The sequence below is a fragment of the Cucurbita pepo genome, chromosome LG20, assembly GCF_002806865.2.
Source record: "Cucurbita pepo subsp. pepo cultivar mu-cu-16 chromosome LG20, ASM280686v2, whole genome shotgun sequence".
NCBI lineage: Eukaryota > Viridiplantae > Streptophyta > Magnoliopsida > Cucurbitales > Cucurbitaceae > Cucurbita > Cucurbita pepo.
In genome coordinates, this window is record NC_036657.1 from 4,590,600 (window position 1) to 4,612,733 (window position 22,134).

The window sequence follows — 22,134 nt, forward strand, 5'->3', positions numbered from 1 at the left end:
ACGAAATTGAACTCCTCCCCGGGGTTAAACCCCCAGCGAAGAACGCATACCGGATGGCTCCCCCTAAGCTAGCCGAATTGAGGAAACAATTAGATGAGTTGTTGGTGGCAGGATTCATCCGCCCGGCAAAGGCACCTTACGGAGCCCCCATACTATTTCAGAAAAAGAAGGATGGGACGTTGCGTCTGTGCATAGATTATCGAGCCTCAAACAATGTGACAGTATGCAACAAATACCCACTACCAATAATATCCGACTTGTTTGATCAGCTTCACAGGGTCAAATACTTCACGAAGTTGAACTTACGATCAGGGTACTACCAAGTACGTATCGCCGAAGGGGACGAGACCAAGACGACGTGTGTAACAAGATATGGGGCCTTTGAGTTCCTGGTAATGCCCTTTGGCTTGACAAACGCCCCAGCTACGTTTTGCACGTTAATGAACTACGTTTTCCATGAATACTTGGATCAATTTGTTGTAGTATACCTCGACGAGATAGTTGTATACAGCACAACCCTAGAGAAACACAAGGTGCACCTGAAGCTAGTGCTTGACAAGTNCTGGGCAAACTCATACAGGATCCAACAAACTAAAGTTCCCAGACCCCAGACCCTTCAAAAGGAATCGGGACNAGATAAAAGCTATCCAAGAGTGAAAAATCCCTACTTCCGTATCCGATGTGCGATCCTTCCTAGGATTTTCACGACGANCAAAGCCACAACGGCTTGTACCAACGACATAAAAGTGACAATAGCCTCAATGCATCTCATAGACGATGCAAAACTTTGGTGACGTACGAAGGTGCAAGACATCAAGAATGGATTGTGCACCATCAACTTGTGGGAAGACCTTNAGAAAGACCACCCTTGGTCGTGGTCAAATGAATGTCAAATGACATTTGAAGATCTGAAGGCAACCATGACGAGGGCTCTTGTCCTCGGATTAGTAGATGTTACTAAACCATTTGAAATAGAGATAGATGCTTCCGACTTTGCCCTAANAGAGAGTTGAGGGACCAATTCTTCCCCAAAAACGTAGAACATACAGCAATGTAAAAACTAATAACCCTAAAACAAACTGGAAGCATAATGGACTATGTCAAACAGTTCTTGACCCTGATGCTAGATATCAGGGGCACGTCAGAGAAAGACAAAGTATTTTTCTTTATAAACAGGTTACAATCGTGGGCCACAACAAAAATATACAAGAAAAAGGTTTAAGACCTAGCTACCGCAATCGCCAGCGCCGAGAGACTCCTAGACTTTGAGAACGAAGCGATTTTNAAAGTCGAAAGCTCAATGATGCTGAAAGGAGATACACTGTCTCTGAAAAAGAAATGCTGGTTGTGATCCATTGCCTACAAGTCTGGAGACATTACCTCTTGGCATCACAATTCATAGTGAAGATGGACAACAGNACAACACAGACCCCAAACACTGGGGGCAAAACATATAAGCCACTAGGTCATCGAAATGAAGGCCCCAATAANTTGCCACTTCTTCGATCAACCGAAATTGACGGCAAAACAAGCCTGGTGGCAGGAGTCGTTGGCTGAATTGAACTTCAAATTTGAACACAAGGCAANCCAAAGAAGAACAACACAGACCCCAAACACTGGGGGCAAAACATATAAGCCACTAGGTCATCGAAATGAAGGCCCCAATAAGCCAAACGGAAGTAACGACAGACCAAGTGGGTGGATAGATAGACCTCCTCACAATAACCAAGCGGGGACATCTCAAGAACCTTACCCTCAAAAGAACTACCCGACGGCACCTTTACAATGCCTGTTGTGTAAAGGCCCCCACAGACTATCCTGTTATCCTTNTGTTAGCCCATATTCACTCAAGTAAGATCAATGGATCGATGCGTGACATTATCAAAGAACATTTACATAAAGACCCATCGGCGAAAGTCGTCGTTGAACTAGCCAAAGCTAGGAAGACACGGTAGTTTTGGGTCGAGAGAGACCTTCTAATGACAAAGGGAAACAGATTATGCGTTCCAAGAACAGGAGAACTGAAGAAGAAGCTCATTCAGGAATGACATGATACTTTATGGGTCGAACACCCTGAGTGGCAACGAACATATGCCTTAATCAAAAAGAGGTACTTCTGGCTAAATATGCGGGACGACATCATGCAGTACACCAAGACGTGTCTCATANGAGACTACGCCAGACAGGAGGGAAGATCAAGACAACCCCCAAACAGGTGCGCTTAAATTCTTGTCAGACCTTCAACGGAAGGTCGACCCAAAGGAGATAATAGAGAAATGACTCATGTTCGTAGATGCAACAATAAACTCCCGACCAATNCACACCTCCCAAAAGTCGGGGAATATGATGCCATCTTGGTTATCGTAGACCAATTCTTGAAATATGTCACGTTCGTTCCCACTTNGCAACAATAAACTCCCGACCAATCAAGAGCACCTTGATAGACTCAGGTGCGACCCATAACTTCATCACCGACCAAGAAGCACGAAGATTGGGACTTACCATAGAAAAGGACCCCNCAAATTATGCTCGGCTGAACTAACAACCCAACTATTTTTCAAACACATTCNCGACCAAGAAGCACGAAGATTGGGACTTACCATAGAAAAGGACCCCAGAAAAATGAAAGTTGTCAACTCCGAGGCCTTGCCTATTGTGGGAGTCTCAAAAGAGTCCCCTTCAAATTAGGGGCCTGGACCGGAGAGATGGANAACTGCTTGCTCGAAGAATACTTACGTCACTTTGTCGACGCTCACCAGAAGAACTGGATATNATCTCCTCGAGCTATCATCCTCAAACCGATGGACAGACGGAACGACNCTGGACCGGAGAGATGGACCTTGTCGTGGTTTGCATAGACAACTTCGACGTGGTACTTGGGATGGACTTCCTCCTAGAACACAAAGTTATCCCAATGCCACTCGCGAAATGCTTGGTGATCACTANGATGTCGCCCAATTCTGTTTCAATTGTCAAACGAGTTCGTCTAAGGGGAAGAGCCCCTTCGAAATTGTAAGTGGACGACAGCCGGCCTTGCCCCATATTATTAATCATCCTTATGTAGGAAAAAACCCTCAAGCTCAAAACTTCACTAGAGAATGGAAGCAGACAACAAATATAGCTTGNCCAGGTAATCTTAGAATGATCTCAGCCATACAATTGAAAAGAGAACTCGCACGAGAGGAANCAAATATAGCTTGGACATATTTGGAGAAAGCTTCCAAGCATATGAAGAAGTGGGCTGACAAGAAGCGTCGCCCACTCCAATTTCGAGCAGGAGATCAAGTCCTCATCAAGTTGAGACTTAGAACATATCAGATTTTGCAGCCGAAGNATGACCACTGAGGAAACTATTCCAAGCGAAATCAAGGATGTACCAGACAGTTATGTTGACATAATACCAGAGAACTTACCATNAATATGAAGGCCCGGTTGAAGTTCTTAAAAAGATCGGGGCTACTTCCTACAGAGTTGCGCTACTCATATGGATGAAAATTCACCTAGTAGTTCATGTGAGCAACTTGAAGCCCTATCACCCTGACCCAGACGACGACCAGCGAAATGTAATCACTAGACCGAGCATCAATCTGAAACAAAGAGACACCAAAGAAATAGTGAAGATCCTAGTCGATAGGGTTAGGAAAATAGGAAGACCTGTACGGAAGATTCGCGAATTCATTGTCAAATGGAAGAATCTCCCTACGGAGGAAACCAGCTCGGAACGCGCCGAAGATCTGGACTCCGCCGCCACCAACATCGCCAGGTTTGAAAGTTGTCGGTTGACAGAGACGTCAACCAATTAGGTGGGGGAGGATGTCATGGTCATGCTCGTCCAAGGCGTGTTGTCCATGGCCGCATGCCCATGACAAGCTAAACCCTTTATATCATTCCATGTTCTAATGTTTTACTTTTGTATTTCTAGGAAGTATGACGTTTCGGAAAAATCATGTCTAGGCCTGCCAGACATGAAATGCCTCATAATGTACTATAAGGGGATATGACTAGTTGTCAACTTCTCCCTACCAATAGTTATATACTGTGAGTCGTTGTTGTTACTCTCTTACTTACATATATAACGTATTTTTCAAAATTTCTCTTTCGAAAATCTCTCTCTGCCCTCGTTTTCTAAAACATTCTTCTTAAATTGAGGCCAGAGGCTCGAGCATACGTCACTTGGTCGGAGGCGACGTAAGAAGGAATTGACTTAGCTCACTTGTCGTTGGAAAGTGAGTGCCACACAATCACAAGTCCGCTGTCATCAAGAGTGCGATTGTGACACTGAGTACCTCCTAAGCCCATATAGTCCCCCTAGGGGAGTGCGACCCAACCCATTCCTGTGCATCTAACGGGCTATACGACGTGGGGACACATTTTTCACGTGAAATGGCTAGGAGTAGTAAGAACTGATCATGAACCTCTGGTTCCCCCACGAAGCTATAGAGACCGTTCAGACAATTGGCAGTCTAAGGACACTCATAAGGTACTTCTTCGCCGTGGAAATCTGTTAGGTTCCTAGGAGGAAGGTTGTATCTAGGCTGAGTGACTTGTTGCTCCTAACTACAAATCCCTAGGCTTATCATTAGTAATGGGTCATGGGAAATAACAAGGTGTGCATGCAACCACTGTCTAACATCATCACACATAATTCATGCAAATTAGACATGCAAACTCAACGGGGCGATGGCCTCCATCATGGACCCGAAAAGTAGAGCTTGCGCTCAACGGGACGATGTCATCCCTCAAGTGCCCGAAATGCGGAGTTCACCTATTCAACATGAATTAAACATATGCATCCGTATAGCGGAAGCTTAAAGCATACAAGCAACACCTAGATAATTCACCAAATACGCTCATAACAATCTATCTACCTAGTCACATTCATGGAAAGTTAATCTAAGGCAAATGTACTAGCATGCATGCAATCCAAGCGAATCCTACAAGTATTTCTTCCTAAATACCTGGTGGTGACCTGGTTGACGCGTGCCCTTTCGCTAGCGTCTCTACGCTCGTAGGGTGTCCAAAAACATTGATTATCCTCGATTAGGTCCCTATTCACATAAAAATATTATTAAAATAGGAATCGGGACAAACAGAAGGTAGACAGACAAAAAACGGGCCTCTCACGCACCCTCACGCACGAGAAAGGACGCCAATCACAAGCTGCACGCGTGACGGCCATGCGCAGACCGCTTCACGCAGTCGTGGGTCGGGTCGATTCGGCCAGTGGACCAGTTTGCTGCGTTCGACCTGATTTTTGTGGGTAACACGCGTCGTTGCTCCACTGGAGCTGCGTCGCTCTAGCCGACGCTTTACGCGTGAGCCGCGCTCTGCCGCCCGCCGCCTCTTCTTTCTTCTTCCTTTTTTTTCTTCTCTCTCTCCGGCAATCCTTATCCCTTTTTCAATCCACCATTTTCTGATTTTCATATCTTTTGATCCAAAGCTCGGATCGATATGGTTCCTTCGAAAAAGTTATAGATCGTGTTGTGGGCTACGTCTTGGTATTTTTTTTCGTGATGTTAGCCTCAACATAGAACGATATTTGAGTTGCAGAAGTTTGCTTACCGTTCTCAGACGATTCCTGAATTCCTGCCAAGTTTCTTCACGAAGTCAGCTTCCCTAAATGAACGTATTCAAACATTAGGTCCTGATTCGAAAAGGTTAGTCTTGGATCTGGGAAACATTCAAGAACTCACCTCAACTCTAGACGAAGTCTTCACAATGGCTCCTCGATTCTCCCAAACCCTCTCCTAGTCTTCCCTTTCTTTTTGGTGACTTCTATTAGGGTTCCACTTGAACCCCTATAGTAGGTGGAGGGGCAAAATGACACATTTTCGGCGTTACACATATACACCTTCATTATATAAGATACCTCCACTCACATGTCTTCATATGAATGATTTAGATCAAATCATTTGTAACAATTATAAAGTAGGTGGTATCAATTGTGTTTACAAAATAAGACACCCAATCTTATTCATATACTATAAACTCTTTACGTTATTACTTGAACCTACATGTTAATCACGTATTATTCAAGTTTCTACTAATAACTTTCAATTTTTCATAAAATGGATGTACTAAATTGTAAATAAAATAATTAAAATTAATATAAAAATTAAATAATTAATTACAAGATGCAGAGGATATAAATCCCAACACTCTACCCTTGTATCAATCTTATTGACTTTGGCGGCAATCTCTACAAATTGAAAACAGTTAGAAACCTCTTGCAGGTGGGCATTTACTCTTCAATCTCAACCAACCGATCAACATGAGACTTGCTTAATTATTTTTTTGTAGACATCAATGACTCGACTCTAATACCAACTGCCACAATGATACTTTTTTGAAACTTGTAACGTAATTTTGCGACACTTACTCTTGCCGTCAAGTAAGTCAACCAGTTGAAACTTGGGTTGCAGTTGGCACAGACGACTTATGCTTAAGCCTTTCATCTCCACTCTTGAAAAAAAAAAAAAATTAGAAAATAGGGTTTCGGAAAGTAATGTTATAAGCTAACAAACAATAAGGAGCAACCGTGACATTGATAACATATAACTCAATTCAACCCTCTATACATTTTTGAGGCAAATTGCATTTGGTAGGTGTAGACTTCAAAAGTATCGAAAAATTATAATAACAATAAAAAATAAATAAATAGCAGTATGATATGAACCACGACCAAGGAATTTTCATATCTCAAGGTCCAATTACAAGGACGAGAGCCAAGAAGCTACAACAAAGCTTGTACACGTATATTGAAGCTATGGTGAGCTTATCAAAGAAAATTCTAGAAAACGTTGGACACATCCTTATATATTGTGCAGAATTGAGCTTCAAAAAAGAGATGCATTAAATGCACTTTAAATTGCATTTAATGAACCCACCTAAATTTATGAAACTAGTCCAAAGATGACTAATAAGCACATTTCATCATTGCACTATTTAATTATAATTTAAATATTTGTTTATTTATCATATAGGAGTTAATGTTATATTGTAAGCTAAGTTACCATATTCCACCATTAACTAGCCATTTTAATATATTAGCCAATTTAATTTGGGAGTTATGTGTGAATGTTGTAAACGTTATATAGAGCTTCTCTTATCAGAAACCTCACATCTTAAAATTAAAAAAGAATAAATTTTTTATTTTTTTTTACCTTGAGAGCTAAAATTTTCTTTGTAAATTCTTGTGTTTATAACTTGCGCTAGAGTCATTCGAATGGTATTGATCAAATCTCTTATGTAGTGATTCGAATCATGAGTTTAGAAACGAGTTTCCTTTACTCTTGATCTTGATCATCAAGGTAATCCGTTCCATACTTTCCCTTAGATTGATTCCATATCACGGTATTAGTAGCACCTTCAAATATAAATATATATATCAATTTTTTTTATTGAAACTAATATTAAATATAAGAAAGTAAAGAGGAGAAGAGTTAAAAATATATATAAAAAAAAAAAATTAAATTGATTATTATTTTTAAAACTTTGGAACCAAAATAATTAACAATCCCAATTTTGAGAATTATAATAATAAAAAAAGATTAAATAAAAAAAAGGAATTAATTGAATGAGATAAAATAAAAGGAAGTGTAGAGATTTTGGGGGAGCGACTTTTTAACTCCCGTTGTTGGCGACTTGGCGTCATCTTCCACAGAGACAACCCAATTTCCTGAACGCCCAGAAACTTCTGCAGACGATCGGTGCAGCATCGGAAGATCCATGGGCATGGAGGAAGAAGCACAAATTATGCTCATCTCTCCGGCGGAGCCCAAAGGTAGTCCAGTCAAGGACCAGCAAGCCGCCGGAGTTGGAATCCTCCTTCAGATCATGATGCTTGTTCTCTCTTTCGTTCTCGGTCATGTTCTTCGCCGGCATAGAGTCTATTTTCTTCCCGAAGCCAGTGCTTCTCTTCTCATCGGTATCTTGAATTCATTTCTCTTGTTGATACGCTTTTCATTCTAGCTTCGAATCTGTTTACGCTTCTTAATTTGGGACTCAGTTGACAACTTTACCGTTGCATTAGGTTTTTCTTTTCATTATTGCCTCTCTGTTTTTCTCCCTTTCCTTTAATCACTTGTATGTCAGGTTTAATCGTCGGCGGGCTTGCCAACATTTCCAATACTGAAACTAACATCAGGTTCAATATCTTCCTTCTTTCCATCTCCCAGTGGCGAGGTCTCGTGTGGCCGTTTTGCGAAACGGAATGAGTTAGCCAAGTTTCCTCATGTTCTACTTCTGCAGGGCGTGGTTCAACTTTCACGAGGAATTTTTCTTCCTTTTCCTTTTGTTTGTAAATTCTTGTGTTTATAACTTGCGCTAGAGTCATTCGAATGGTATTGATCAAATCTCTTATGTAGTGATTCGAATCATGAGTTTAGAAACGAGTTTCCTTTACTCTTGATCTTGATCATCAAGGTAATCCGTTCCATACTTTCCCTTAGATTGATTCCATATCACGGTATTAGTAGCACCTTCAAATATAAATATATATATCAATTTTTTTTATTGAAACTAATATTAAATATAAGAAAGTAAAGAGGAGAAGAGTTAAAAATATATATAAAAAAAAAAAATTAAATTGATTATTATTTTTAAAACTTTGGAACCAAAATAATTAACAATCCCAATTTTGAGAATTATAATAATAAAAAAAGATTAAATAAAAAAAAGGAATTAATTGAATGAGATAAAATAAAAGGAAGTGTAGAGATTTTGGGGGAGCGACTTTTTAACTCCCGTTGTTGGCGACTTGGCGTCATCTTCCACAGAGACAACCCAATTTCCTGAACGCCCAGAAACTTCTGCAGACGATCGGTGCAGCATCGGAAGATCCATGGGCATGGAGGAAGAAGCACAAATTATGCTCATCTCTCCGGCGGAGCCCAAAGGTAGTCCAGTCAAGGACCAGCAAGCCGCCGGAGTTGGAATCCTCCTTCAGATCATGATGCTTGTTCTCTCTTTCGTTCTCGGTCATGTTCTTCGCCGGCATAGAGTCTATTTTCTTCCCGAAGCCAGTGCTTCTCTTCTCATCGGTATCTTGAATTCATTTCTCTTGTTGATACGCTTTTCATTCTAGCTTCGAATCTGTTTACGCTTCTTAATTTGGGACTCAGTTGACAACTTTACCGTTGCATTAGGTTTTTCTTTTCATTATTGCCTCTCTGTTTTTCTCCCTTTCCTTTAATCACTTGTATGTCAGGTTTAATCGTCGGCGGGCTTGCCAACATTTCCAATACTGAAACTAACATCAGGTTCAATATCTTCCTTCTTTCCATCTCCCAGTGGCGAGGTCTCGTGTGGCCGTTTTGCGAAACGGAATGAGTTAGCCAAGTTTCCTCATGTTCTACTTCTGCAGGGCGTGGTTCAACTTTCACGAGGAATTTTTCTTCCTTTTCCTTTTGCCTCCGATCATCTTATATCCTTCAGTGTCGTAATTTACATACCAATTAGGGGTTTTCTTTTTTTTCATTTTTTTGTTCCCCATTTTGTTTCCTTAACACTCTTGTACTCAGTCAGGATTTAGTCTCTCACCTGTAAGTGCGACCCTCCAACCAATGCTTCTATATTTCCTTATTTAAGAACAGTTGGTTGATGACAGTGTAGCCGTCGTGTTATCATGCTATTTACACAATGTTGCTGGTTTTGTAGAAGCCTTTCTTCTCAAACTTTGGGGCAATTGTGACGTTTGCTATCCTGGGAACCTTTATAGCCTCGGTTGTTACCGGTGGTCTTGTGTAAAACTTTTCTTCTTCCCTTTCAATTGCAAAACCCTCGTTTCATGTACACCTTGTTTTTATTTTTAATTTATGCCACACTAATGCGGTTAGGTTACTCTTTCTGTTGCAGTTACCTCGGTGGATTAATGTTTCTCATGTACCGGCTTCCTTTTGTTGAATGTCTTATGTTTGGTGCTCTTATTTCGGCAACAGATCCTGTCACTGTCCTGTCCATTTTTCAGGTGTTCATATGATCCAGTTTTTAAAAATATATCATGGAATTGTAGGATTGTGGAGAACATCAAACTGTAATCATGAAAACAATTCCATTAAAAGCAATCGTATCTTCTGGAAAACTTGTTAGACCTTGAGTGGGCTGATATCTTAACTCTCCCTACTTTTTTACCATTCTTCTTCTCACTCATCAGTCTGTGTCTTATCTTTCTTGAAAAAGAAGTCCAGCTAGATTCTGAGGTTCCTTCCAAGAATTTGTATACATTGATTTTCTGAATACGCATATTATGTGCAAAAAAATGTACTTGCAACTGTTTAGAATGTGAATTCATAAATTATTATTGTATGCTATGAATTGAATTTCATCATGTATCGGCCTGAAGTTTCATTGACAACATATGTTGACTGTCAAATTTTGTATATGATACATTGTTTTAATCATTAAGTAGTTCATCATTGTCATGTCATCATTCTAGGAACTTGGCACAGACGTGAACCTTTATGCTTTGGTGTTTGGAGAATCTGTACTGAATGATGCCGTAAGTTTTATGTATTGAAGTAATTCTTGATCTTGGTTGAAGATGCCTATATTTAATATTTTTGGTTCTCGTGTTGGATAATGGCAGATGGCAATTTCCTTGTACAGGTATGTGAAGTAGTTGGTTTTTTTTTCTCTTGCATTTCCATCATTATTGAATTTATTCTAATTAGAATCACTTTTGCAGAACAATGTCCTTGGTTAGAAGTCATGCTTATTCTGGAAAGAACTTTTTCTTTGTGATTGTTAGATTTCTTGAGACTTTTGTTGGCTCACTGTCAGCAGGTTATATTTCTTATCTTGTCTCTAGACGATCTTCTTTTTCTCCTTTTCTTTTACATCCGTTGTATTCTACAATTCTAGAGAACTCATGAGAAGCAATACATTTAATTCATAAGGCATCTATGTGGATACTTAAAATAACTCCAGTTGATATTGTGAGAGTGGTATGTAACTGCTAGTAGTAGCTTGTTGCTAATTACTTCAATGTTGGTTGTTGTTCAGTTGATACTTATTTTTATTAGCTTGTTGGTTTATTAATTAGTTGAGTAGTTATTGTTAGTTAAAGGTAACATGAGTTACTTTGTTATGAGTTCGTTAAATAGCAATTCCTGTAGGGTACTAAGCCTTTGTAAGGACAACGTCTTTGATTTGGGAGATAAAATGTCTTCAGTAATCTTGGAAGAAGAAAAAAGCATGGATAAAATGATCTTCCAAAACTCTGGTTTAAATGCATCAATAATTTATGAAACCTTCTCATCATTTTCTTTTAGTATAAAAATGGCTTGTTTATAAAATAAAAAAATAAAAAAATAAGTCAATGATTTGGGAACCTTCCAATACTAGAATTCTGGCAAAACAAGATGCCTTCTAGCTCTAGCTCTAAACCGTCTCCTAACTAGTCTCAACTACAAAATCCTCTAGAAATATCAGCTATCTTGTTGTAGGTCATTGAAGACTTCTGATATACCAATATAACTATCAATAATTTATGAAACCTTCTCATCATTTTCTTTTAGTATAAAAATGGCTTGTTTATAAAATAAAAAAATAAAAAAATAAGTCAATGATTTGGGAACCTTCCAATACTAGAATTCTGGCAAAACAAGATGCCTTCTAGCTCTAGCTCTAAACCGTCTCCTAACTAGTCTCAACTACAAAATCCTCTAGAAATATCAGCTATCTTGTTGTAGGTCATTGAAGACTTCTGATATACCAATATAACTATCAATAATTTATGAAACCTTCTCATCATTTTCTTTTAGTATAAAAATGGCTTGTTTATAAAATAAAAAAATAAAAAAATAAGTCAATGATTTGGGAACCTTCCAATACTAGAATTCTGGCAAAACAAGATGCCTTCTAGCTCTAGCTCTAAACCGTCTCCTAACTAGTCTCAACTACAAAATCCTCTAGAAATATCAGCTATCTTGTTGTAGGTCATTGAAGACTTCTGATATACCAATATAACTATCAAAAACATAATCATTTTTAGAAGAAATGTACATCTCAAAAGTCTTGTGCTGTTTACTGCCTGACCTTGTTTTAGAACTTCCTAACCATTAATACAGTTGTCTTGATTACTGAATAAAATAAATGGAAGTTCTTAACGATACTTATCATCTGTGGAACTGCAGGTCTTGGAGTTGGATTTACGTCTGCATTGATATCCTTTTATGCTCAATCTTATCTTTGTTGTCTTTAGCTATATATTTATTTTCATTCTACTTTTCTGATGTCATGTTGAGCCTTAATTCTCAGAACCTTTTTAAGTATGCTGGATTGGACATTGACAAGTAAGTTCTAAACACTTTAAGAACTTGTTGATTACCAAATTATAATGCACTCTTCTTCGAACAAAAACTTACCATAAGGTTCTTTGACTTTTCTATATCTGAACTTGCTCGTTGCTCTGTCCAGTCTTCAAAATTTGGAGTGCTGTCTTTTTGTTCTTTTCCCGTATTTCTCGTAAGCAATCTTCTTTTCCCCTTAAGTTTTGTCATTTTTGTTATAGCTACCTTTTACGTTGATAGAGTTTAGCGTGAGATCTTTTACTACAGGTACATGCTTGCAGAAGGTTTTGGTTTGTCTGGTATTGTATCAATATTGTTCACAGGAATGGTGAGTAGAGATGATAGATGTCCTTTCTCTACCTTTTTTTTCCCCTTTTGGTTTGTTTTGTAGTTCAATACGTTCATACTAATTGTTGTCACGCATGTAATATTTTATGTTTCTTTAGGTGATGAAGCATTATACATATTCAAACTTATCAGAGTCTTCACAACAATTTGTTGCGGAATTCTTTCACTTAATATCATCTCTGGCGGAGACATTTATGTAAGGGAGCCATGACCAATGTTTATCTAGCCTCAATCAAGGATCCTTTACCTACTTGATGCTCACAAGTTTTTTTTGTCACTTTTCTTTTTTGTCTTTTGTCGTCCAGATTTATATATATGGGCTTAGATATTGCAATGGAGCAACATAGCTGGTCACATGTTGGATTCATTTTTTTCTCAATTGTATCCACACCTTTGTTTAACAGTCTACTTTTACTGTTTTTCTTTATTGATATTAATTTCTTGTGGTTCCTTAATTCACTCAATGTTCACCTCAGCTATTTATTGGTGTCGCAAGGTATTGCTGCTGATTTCTTCTCTCTTATTTGCCAACCCTAGATCATTAAGCTTTCACGGAAGGTTGCATCTTTGGAGATTCTATTTCTTTTGTTTCTTAAAACTTTTGAATGTAGTTACGTACATGATTCTTTACAGTACATTCTAATTAAAACAAATTGGATAGCCTTTTTATAGTTCATTTAGTTCTCAGTTGAGTTGAGAGGATAGCTTATCCTCCATTTACTTGGATGCCCCTTTTCTCTATCAATATGCTGTTTCTTGTCCAAAAATAAAAACATTACTTTGGACATGTTTTCTTTCTCACTTTCAGATGTTTCTATCTGTGTGTTTGACTGTAGTATTTTGTGTGATATTTCCTAGGGCTGCAAATGTCTTTTCTTGTGCATATTTAGTCAACTTAGTTCGGCCTGCACATCGAAAAATACCTTCAAATCATCAGAAGGCACTTTGGTATAGTGGTAAGGAGCATAATTTCCTATTCATTTATTCATTTAGTATTGTTTGGGGAGAGGGGTCCATTATTTGAATATAGATCTAAGTGTTATAAATTTTGAATAGGACTTCGTGGGGCTATGGCGTTTGCTCTTGCTCTTCAATCAATCCATGATCTTCCAGATGGACACGGGCAGACAATTTTCACTGCAACTACTGCAATAGTTGTATTGACGGTAGGAAGTTCATGTTTTTTTTTTTTTTTTGCTTATATCAAATCTGGTGAATAATTTTTTGGTTTAGTTTTTGCCAAGATAATAAATTATCTTTACGTAGTGGGTATACTATAAAAAATTGAATTTAGAAATCCGATCAGCTATTGTGCTACTGTGTTCCTCATGATTCGTGTTGTAAGGATGACTTAAAGAGATGCCCATTTTGCTGCATAATGCTGGACTGGAGTAAATAGCGGATTAAACAAATTCAACCATTGTAGAGTATTAGCTGGAAAAGTGCTGGAGTTCTCCAATGTATTTTTCAAAAAGTGTTAGGTTTAACCTTGTGGGTGCCTGTTCATTGGACTTTTGTATTTATTAGCTTGGTCTCGATCTCTTGGATTAGAAGTCCTTTCTTTAGTTAATTGTGGCCTTTCTTTTGTGGACTTGTCTTTTGTATGTCCTTGTATATTCTTTCATATTTCTCATTGAAAGTTCAGCTCCTTATTAAAAAAAAAAAAAAAAAAGAAGCAATCTTAATGTTAAGACTAAATGATAAATTAAGGGATCCCATCCAACATAGACGAAAAGAACAAAATGGATTGAAGAGCATTTAGGATATTTCGGAAGTTTGGATGATGAGGGAAGATGGAGAGACAACTAGTGAATGGATATAGATATGATGGCTTGGAAGTTGGGTTGGTAGACAGGGAGTGTAGTGAAGGAAGAACATTTATTGGAAACTTTGACATTTCAAGCTTGGATATTAAATTTTGTTCATTTTTTCTTCCATAATAATTTTTTCTCCACAGAACTCACAGACACAATTATATAAGCTATAGAATATAACTTTAAACCCTATCTTCTCTAATTTTCCTTTTCCTCGATTTCATACCTTTTGAAGAGAAAGAAAAAGGAGGTAAAAAGCTCTTGTTTTGAAATCCATAGAAACAAAAGGGTAGCTTAGAAGAATCATTCGATGGTTGCTGTCATTTCTCACTTCGAGAGTCTCTTATTGCATTTGTTTGAGTTCCATTCTTCGTAATCTGATAGAGAAACGACGGATATTCTGGCTCTTTTATCTTTGATAGGAGAGTTTTATTTAAATTCTAGGAGAATGTGTTTTCCTTTGGAGTCCTAGCTCATCCAAAGGCTTTTCTTGCAGTTTCTTCTTCAATTATTTGGTAAGTCCCTTCTAGCGGTTCTATCTTTACCTTGTTGTGAAAAGTGAAAGTTTCCAAGAACGTTAAGTACTTCTTATGGTAGGTCATGTGCGAAAGAGTTGACACCCCAGATCGAATTTCAGGAGGATGTCCAGCTTGGTAGAGGGCTACTTTGTTGCATTCTTAATAGATGGGCGACTAGGGACTTGACCATATGATTTTGCAGGAGTGGTTTGGAGTTGTTTCTTTGAGGCATCTAGCTCTTGCGATTGTAGAAATATAATTGAGGACCTTCTTGTTAGGATAGGAAATATGATTTTGCACGATATTTTAAATATGGTTGCTACTACATTTAGGATAAGAAATATTTCATATTCTTCTCTTTTTCTAGTAGCAACCATAATTAAACTTAAAAAAGTAGGGTCATTGCACAATATTTCATGTGCTTCTCTTTTTCTTATCACTTTGAAAATTTTCAGGTGTTACTTATTGGAGGTTCAACTGGTACGATGCTAGAAGCTTTACAAGTTGTAGGTGACAGTGATGACCATGAATACTCTTTGACTGAAGTACGTTTTATGAATTTTGTTTCTTTTTTACTCTTTCCTTGCTTTCTTTCTTTATCAATGCTCTGGTATACAGAGTTATTTTAGTTGCATGCAAGAGCTTTATGAATGTTCCAAGTTACATGCCCAAATGTGCAAGATATGAACACTCTAAGATAGTTATTTTAGACAAGTTAACCATGAATACTGCTGTGCCAATCATATACATGAGTAAAATGAACATGGAGTGGAATAGAGGAAAATATTTTACATCCAATAAGAATGCTCCCCTACCCTTCTCAGTGTAATTTCTTATTCCATGTGACATGCTTCCGATCTTTTGGCCCAATCTATTTTTATGCTGAATGAGGGAAAATAGCGTCTTGATTTCTTTTGTAATTTTGTACAAAATATGGCTTCTTGGTGAATTTCTCTTCACAAAATTACTGTAACTACTGTCTACTTATGATTATTAATGACTAGAAGACTCTTTCTTTAGTTTTAGGGGGTGCTCCCTACACCTGACCCTTGGGCTGTTTTGTATCCTTGTATGGAGTATATTCCTTTGCATTTCTTACGAAAAAAAAAAGATAAAAGATAGTGTACGAGGGATCTAGCCTAAAGATTTTTCTTTTATATAAGTTCATGAGTGAATTGCCCATGTAATTTACTAATTCAAAGTGGGGTAAGGAGAATCGGAATAGTGCTGTTGGAGTAGGGTTAGGAAGAGTTTAAATAAGGAGGGAGCAAGTATAAAAGAGAAGGCTATGTACTTGTAACCATGTACTTGCAACCTTATAATTCACGAGTTTTAATATAGTTAATTTAGTGTGACCGTGGAAAGAGGACAAGGAATAGTTTAAAAGAGAGAGCTGAGATGTGAAGAGTTAAGTTTTGAGTAGGTCATCATGCTTGCTTTTTTTGGGAACCGATTGTGGATAAGTTTAGAGCAAAGGTTGATAAGTGGAGGTGTCTTGTACTCCCGAAAGGGAGAAGAGTGACTTTAGACCATGCTGGCTTGAATAGCCAGCACATATACTTCTTCTCGTTTCTTGGAGCTCTTATGAAAGCCATAAGTTCTATGGAGAAGATGAGTGATTTCATTTGGAAGGGGTATATAGACCTGGCAGTAAGTTGTTAGATGGTGTCGGGTTTCTCTACCCACTTCCCACGAGGGTCTTAGTGCGGGGTTGCTCCAGAAAAGGAGGACTTCCTTGCTTTTGAAATGGATTTGGAGATTTCCTCAGGAGCGAAAAGGCCCTTTAGAGGAAAGTTATTGTTAGTATTTACGAGTTGGGATTCCACGGTTGTTCAACTAAATCCTGCTGTTAATTAGGGGAGGGGAAGATTGAGAGAAAATAAAGAGAATGCAGAGAATGTTTAGGGTTTTTGGCACAATAAATTGTTAAAGCATTGCTAAAAAAATTAAATGTATCATTAGCTTAAGCTTTTCGGTTTAGTTGTAATTTAACATGATCTTAGAGAGGTCCTATGTTAGAGTTCCTATAATGGTGTTTCTTCCCCAAACAATATCACTTTTCACTTGTTGGACCTTCTATGAATTTTCAAACTTCACAAATGAGGGGAAGTGTTACAATATTAATGAAAAGATAAAATTTCCCGTAATTGATAAAAAGAGCTTGTTTGAGAATGTTACTTCCAGACTAAGTCAAATAATCTTTCCTCAACCTTCCTTTGTGTGATCATGTGCTCAGGTCCTATCAAATGTCTGTGGGTTCTATCGTTTCATGCTCATTTAACAACAAAAAAGTTCGATCAAGCAGTTCTTCTGCCTCTCATTATTGAATTCTTTGATATGTAGTGTTTAAGCTGGATGATGTATAAATTTCTGTGTACTTCTTTTCACAATAACCATGATACCTGGAAAATTGGTCTCTCTGATTCATGGCCAGGGTCTGTTGTGCTACAGTAATAGTTAATGAAACTCAAGACCTTTTAATCTCTTGTCCGTCTTTCTCTCAGAACTCTGATGTGAGCAATGGCTACATTGCTCCTGATAGTGATGAAGGATCATCAAGGAGTAGAATCAAAATGAAACTTAGAGAGTTCCATGAGAGGTGACATCTAATATCCTTCTTTCATTTTCAGACCTTTTCTGTTTATTGAATCATCAATAAAATGCCTCACTCTTTTTTCCTCAGCACTGCATCATTTACAGCTTTGAATAGGAACTACCTGACCCCATTCTTTAAGAGTCGCAGTGGTGATGATGAAGAAAATGATAACAGTAAGAATGACTTAATTTAACTTACTCAATTCATGGTTCAAACATTTGCTACTTTGTGTATAGTTGTTTCTTGATGCATCAATTAAGATTTTGTGGGTTATTATTATTTCTTATTATTTGAAAGCTTTTGATATATGTTTGATAATTTCCTCTAAAAATAATTTTTGTTATAGGAGAAAATTTCATTGATGATTGAAATTTAAATCATCAATGAAATTTACAAAAGTAAGAATGACAACTTCTGATATATGTATAATTCATGGTGTTTACAAAAGACCTTCCCAATTTGCAATAAGGGAGGTATAAGTATAGGAAGTAAAAACATTTGATAGTTTACACCAAGATATAGCTTGGTAAACATCATTGTCAAAAAGTTCTGTGTAGGTCTGTGCCTTTAGGCAAACATACTTTGATTTCTTTTTTTCCACAGATTCCAAAAGAAAGCCATGTTGAGGTTTTTTCGTACTATGACTTTTGCATTCTTGAAAGGGTGGAACGTTAAGGTTTCTGCAAAAATATTATCATTTTCCCTTATGAAGTGAACTATCTAAAGAATGGAATTTTAAGGATGAAATATTGGGATCTCCTATTCATTGAGTTTCCCTCGATGGTGTGTCCAATGCAAACAAGGTTTGGAGTCACGAGGTCACATACTCCACACTTGCCCTTTTAGTTTTTGATTAGACTGTGGTACTGCTTATTATTATAGTGTCTCCTATTACTTAGAAATTTCTTCATATTTTTGAAAGGGTGATCCATGAGTCTATGGATGAATCTTTTTAGAGCTTTTTTGGGCCACACAGTATGGAACAAATCAGAAAATGTTTACTGAATAGGAGCAGTCCTTTTGGAGAAGTTTTTTGTAAATCCTTGGTTTGAGACTCCCCCCACCCCACCCCACCCCATTTTGTAATTTCGTTTGTCAATGAAATTACTTCTTATCAGTTAACTTTCTTGGTCATTTTTTTTCTCTTATTATATATATATAATAAGAGGCAAAGATTTCATTACCGAAATTTTAGAGAGTACAAAAGAAGCCAAGGAGACAAGGCATCTCCTCTCAACCACTCAAAAAAGGAGTTTAACAAGTGGCCATAANCATCTTTTGATCCGATGTATATATCTTAATATGTTGAGGGGTAGGTAGGAAGTAAGTGATGAGAGAGGTGGATGAATATGGGCGGTAGATGAGAGGGGGGAAGTGAATCCCTACCGTTGGATTGGGAGGGGAGGGGAGGGGAGGGGAGGGGGCTGTACAAATTCCCCATAAATGTTCTCTAAACAACCGTTAAATTCTCTCAATTTTTCTTTGACAGCATATTGTTTTTCTAAATTCAAAGAGACCGAAGAGTAGAGCTCTGGCGATGCTCTCTTTTATCAAATTCTAGCCTTTCCTCTGGAAGAATGAAGTTCATATTGATTTATATGCACCAAGGTACCTCAATTTATATTGAATTCGAAGAAAAACAAGGGAGATTTAGATTTAGAGATTCCAATCCCTCCCAACCCCCCTGTAACCTGATGATTTCTTCACTTGATATCCAAACTCTGCCCCTTCTAGTTGACTTAATAACTCTCTCTCATTGGCTCCTCACTCATGCATGCTCGCTTCCGACTCTTTTCTTCTTTATTGGTCCTCCTGTATGTCCATGCATTAAGGGTCTGTCACTCTGATACGTATTAGCTATATAGAGACGAGCACACAAAAACACAATCTTCTATCTAGATATTTTCTGCCTTTGAAGACTAGGAAATTAGATTTAGTAATCACCCCAAACTAGGCACAACTAGTTTTAACTGAAGATCAAATACTCTACCAATACAAACTACTAATCTATGTGACTAGCATTTAATTCAATCTTATTATACTCGAGGAAAAAAAAAGGAAAACGAAGAATGGTAAAATCAAAGGTCTCTTGAAAACAATAAAATTACATGAAGAATAGATGGCAAGACTTCTAGATTTCTAAGCCTTCTGTCACTAATACAAAGACTTAGACATGTGGAGGCTTGAGAAAGACTTTGGAACTCTCCTTGGAGGATTTCTTTTGGCTCTATTTAGTTTCGTTCGCCTAGAGTTAGATGATCTCCAAAGTGTATTCGTTCATGGCTTGTTCGATTGTTGAGTGGCAATTTCCCTTTTGAAGGCATATTGTTACAATATGTCTGGAACTTTATAATTGGCTGTAGAATCACTTACATGTACGGCAAATTAGATGTTACACCACTAGTTGACAATCTATTCTCTATGATGTTTACATTTTTAAAATATGAAACTGTACTTCACCCAAAAACCAAAAACGTTCTGGTGCTTAAAGTTAGGTTGGCATGTTGTGGCGAACTTTATCATTATTTAGCTTTGCATCGAACTGAATTGACTTGATTCTGATGATTTCTTATTTCAATCAGTAGGGGCACGAATCCGTGGTTCTTGAAAGTTTGTTTCGGGCACGACTAACACTTATTATAGAAAGGTAGTATTGAGAAAGATCGTACAAGCTGGAGAACTTTGTGAATACTGTAGGCATCCGCTCTGGAATTAGGTGGATACAAACCGATCGAGCATGCAGAATGGAAGTTTCGACTTCGACTGAATGATTACAATAGTAATGAATTCATTACATGCCTTCTGCTGCGGAATTGGAATGAATAAATGAAGTAGAAAAGTTGGGGTTTAATCAAATGACTAAGATGATGGAAACAAATTCTTTACATAGGTTTTGTTATGGACAGTACCAATGATGTGGAAATTATAGTTTAAACATTACCTTTTATCTCTATGCTTATTTAGAATTTTCGAACTTGTATGTAAGATTTGCTCTCGATCAAATACAATCTGTCTACTAATTTCTCTGGCGGCCCGGTAACATCATATATATCAATGGTTAGGAATACTCAATGTTTCTAACTTAGCACACAGCGCGTTGGTCATGAACTTTGGGGGAATTAGTAGGCTGTAATACTCATATACATAGTCCATGGCTCAATAAATTATAAGCATAACCTAGAGTTATAACCTTTTCACGCATGCTCGCATCTTAGGCATGTATTCATATGTATTCATATATTTATAATGTTCAACTCATAGAACATTCAATTGCGATAACAATATATAAATAGATACTCATATCATCTATGCATATATTACTGTTTTAAGCTCTTAATCATGTGAACTACATGCTCATAGATTACAAAGAACTTGTTTGAGAAACTCGGTAAGCTACTTACTTGTTTTCGAACTCCTTTTTTCGGTGGTGTATGCTTAAAAGGGTAATTCCACACCATTTCATGAAACTATATTTAACAATTTTACAGATAAGTATAGGTCAATCTTAATAGAACAGGTCAAAAGGAGATGTACCAAACAATTCATTCTTGGTGTGCTTTAATCTTGATAGAACAGGTCAAAAGGAGATGTACCAAACAATTCATGCCTGGTGTGCTTCTCCCACATGCTTGAACTGCACACAGTCGTGCCTGTCAGTTGCCCTTCCTCATGCGCTCGTCTTCAACCTCGCAATTTCTACAGATTTCCAACTTCCCTGTCAATTCTCATGGTGTCCCAACATTAAAATCACCTCCTACAATCTGGATTTCATTCTGTTTAGTTGTCAAGATTTAAAACTTCACGTGTGGATTTTCATACCTCCATATAAGCGCTTAGATCAGCTTAACTCTCGAGCTTCAATGGCCGACAACCTCTTCACACACGCCCCTTCATTCTCAAGTTTGCACATCATCATAACAATCACCAAACAAAACCACGAAATTTTCAAAACAATACCTATTGAATTCCTTTCCTCTGTTTTCTGCTTTCCTATGCCTTGTTCTTCGTTTTTTTAACCCACACCACTCAAATATCTTCATCACACACAACCTTGGATTCTAATTTTAAGATCATGGATGACAAGACTATGATAGCACCACCGGTGCGCTCATGGGGAGAAAAGTTGAGAGTTATTTTGGACTTTTTTCGGGCAAAAATATGATGCATGTCATGATAACCTCTAAGGTTTCGTTTCTGGAAAGATAACAAGAAGTAATATCCTAGCTTAAGGTCACGATTAGGAGCCCACAAGTAGACTACTTACTAAGTTTTACTCCATTTTTTTTTCTTTAAGTAACTAAGAGCCGGTTGTGGATGGGAGTGTACTTTAGAGCGAGGACCATGGACTAACCCAGTCCTAAACTTACTAATTTTGTGTTTTCAAACCGCCCCTATTTACTACTACATATATATAAACCTATGTTTTAATCATATTTAAAAAGATATATATATATATATATTTTAAATGTTTAACAAAAGTTGTTAAGATATAAAAGTGCATAATAACACCCACACATAATATCCAAGAATACACACAATTGTACTTAAATATTTAGACAAAAAAAAAA

General features: G+C 37.5%; 2 protein-coding genes across 4 annotated transcripts; both read left to right on the forward strand.

Moving 5' to 3' along the window:
* Positions 1-7,598: 7,598 nt before the first annotated feature.
* LOC111783573 (sodium/hydrogen exchanger 6-like) lies at positions 7,599-8,329 on the forward strand. The gene is made up of 3 exons (XM_023664499.1): positions 7,599-7,927; positions 8,095-8,146; positions 8,251-8,329. Exons 1-3 carry the CDS (start codon positions 7,729-7,731, stop codon positions 8,327-8,329), a joined length of 330 nt encoding a protein of 109 aa, XP_023520267.1. The 5' UTR covers positions 7,599-7,728.
* A 383-nt stretch (positions 8,330-8,712) lies between these two features.
* Positions 8,713-20,595, forward strand: LOC111783027 (sodium/hydrogen exchanger 6-like). Of its 3 annotated transcripts, none has more exons than XM_023663901.1 (22): positions 8,716-9,041; positions 9,209-9,260; positions 9,365-9,424; positions 9,518-9,542; positions 9,658-9,743; positions 9,856-9,967; positions 10,436-10,498; positions 10,586-10,605; positions 10,685-10,782; positions 12,135-12,163; positions 12,262-12,293; positions 12,418-12,465; positions 12,558-12,618; positions 12,737-12,834; positions 12,944-13,019; positions 13,115-13,134; positions 13,497-13,594; positions 13,695-13,804; positions 15,426-15,515; positions 17,475-17,569; positions 17,654-17,739; positions 20,149-20,595. In XM_023663901.1, exons 1-22 carry the CDS (start codon positions 8,843-8,845, stop codon positions 20,172-20,174), a joined length of 1,584 nt encoding a protein of 527 aa, XP_023519669.1. In that variant the 5' UTR covers positions 8,716-8,842; the 3' UTR covers positions 20,175-20,595. The 3 variants fall into 3 exon arrangements, with proteins under 3 accessions (XP_023519671.1, XP_023519669.1, XP_023519670.1); XM_023663902.1 differs by having other exon boundaries at positions 20,152-20,595; XM_023663903.1 differs by lacking the exon at positions 9,209-9,260 and having other exon boundaries at positions 8,713-9,041; positions 9,292-9,424.
* Positions 20,596-22,134: the final 1,539 nt, after the last annotated feature.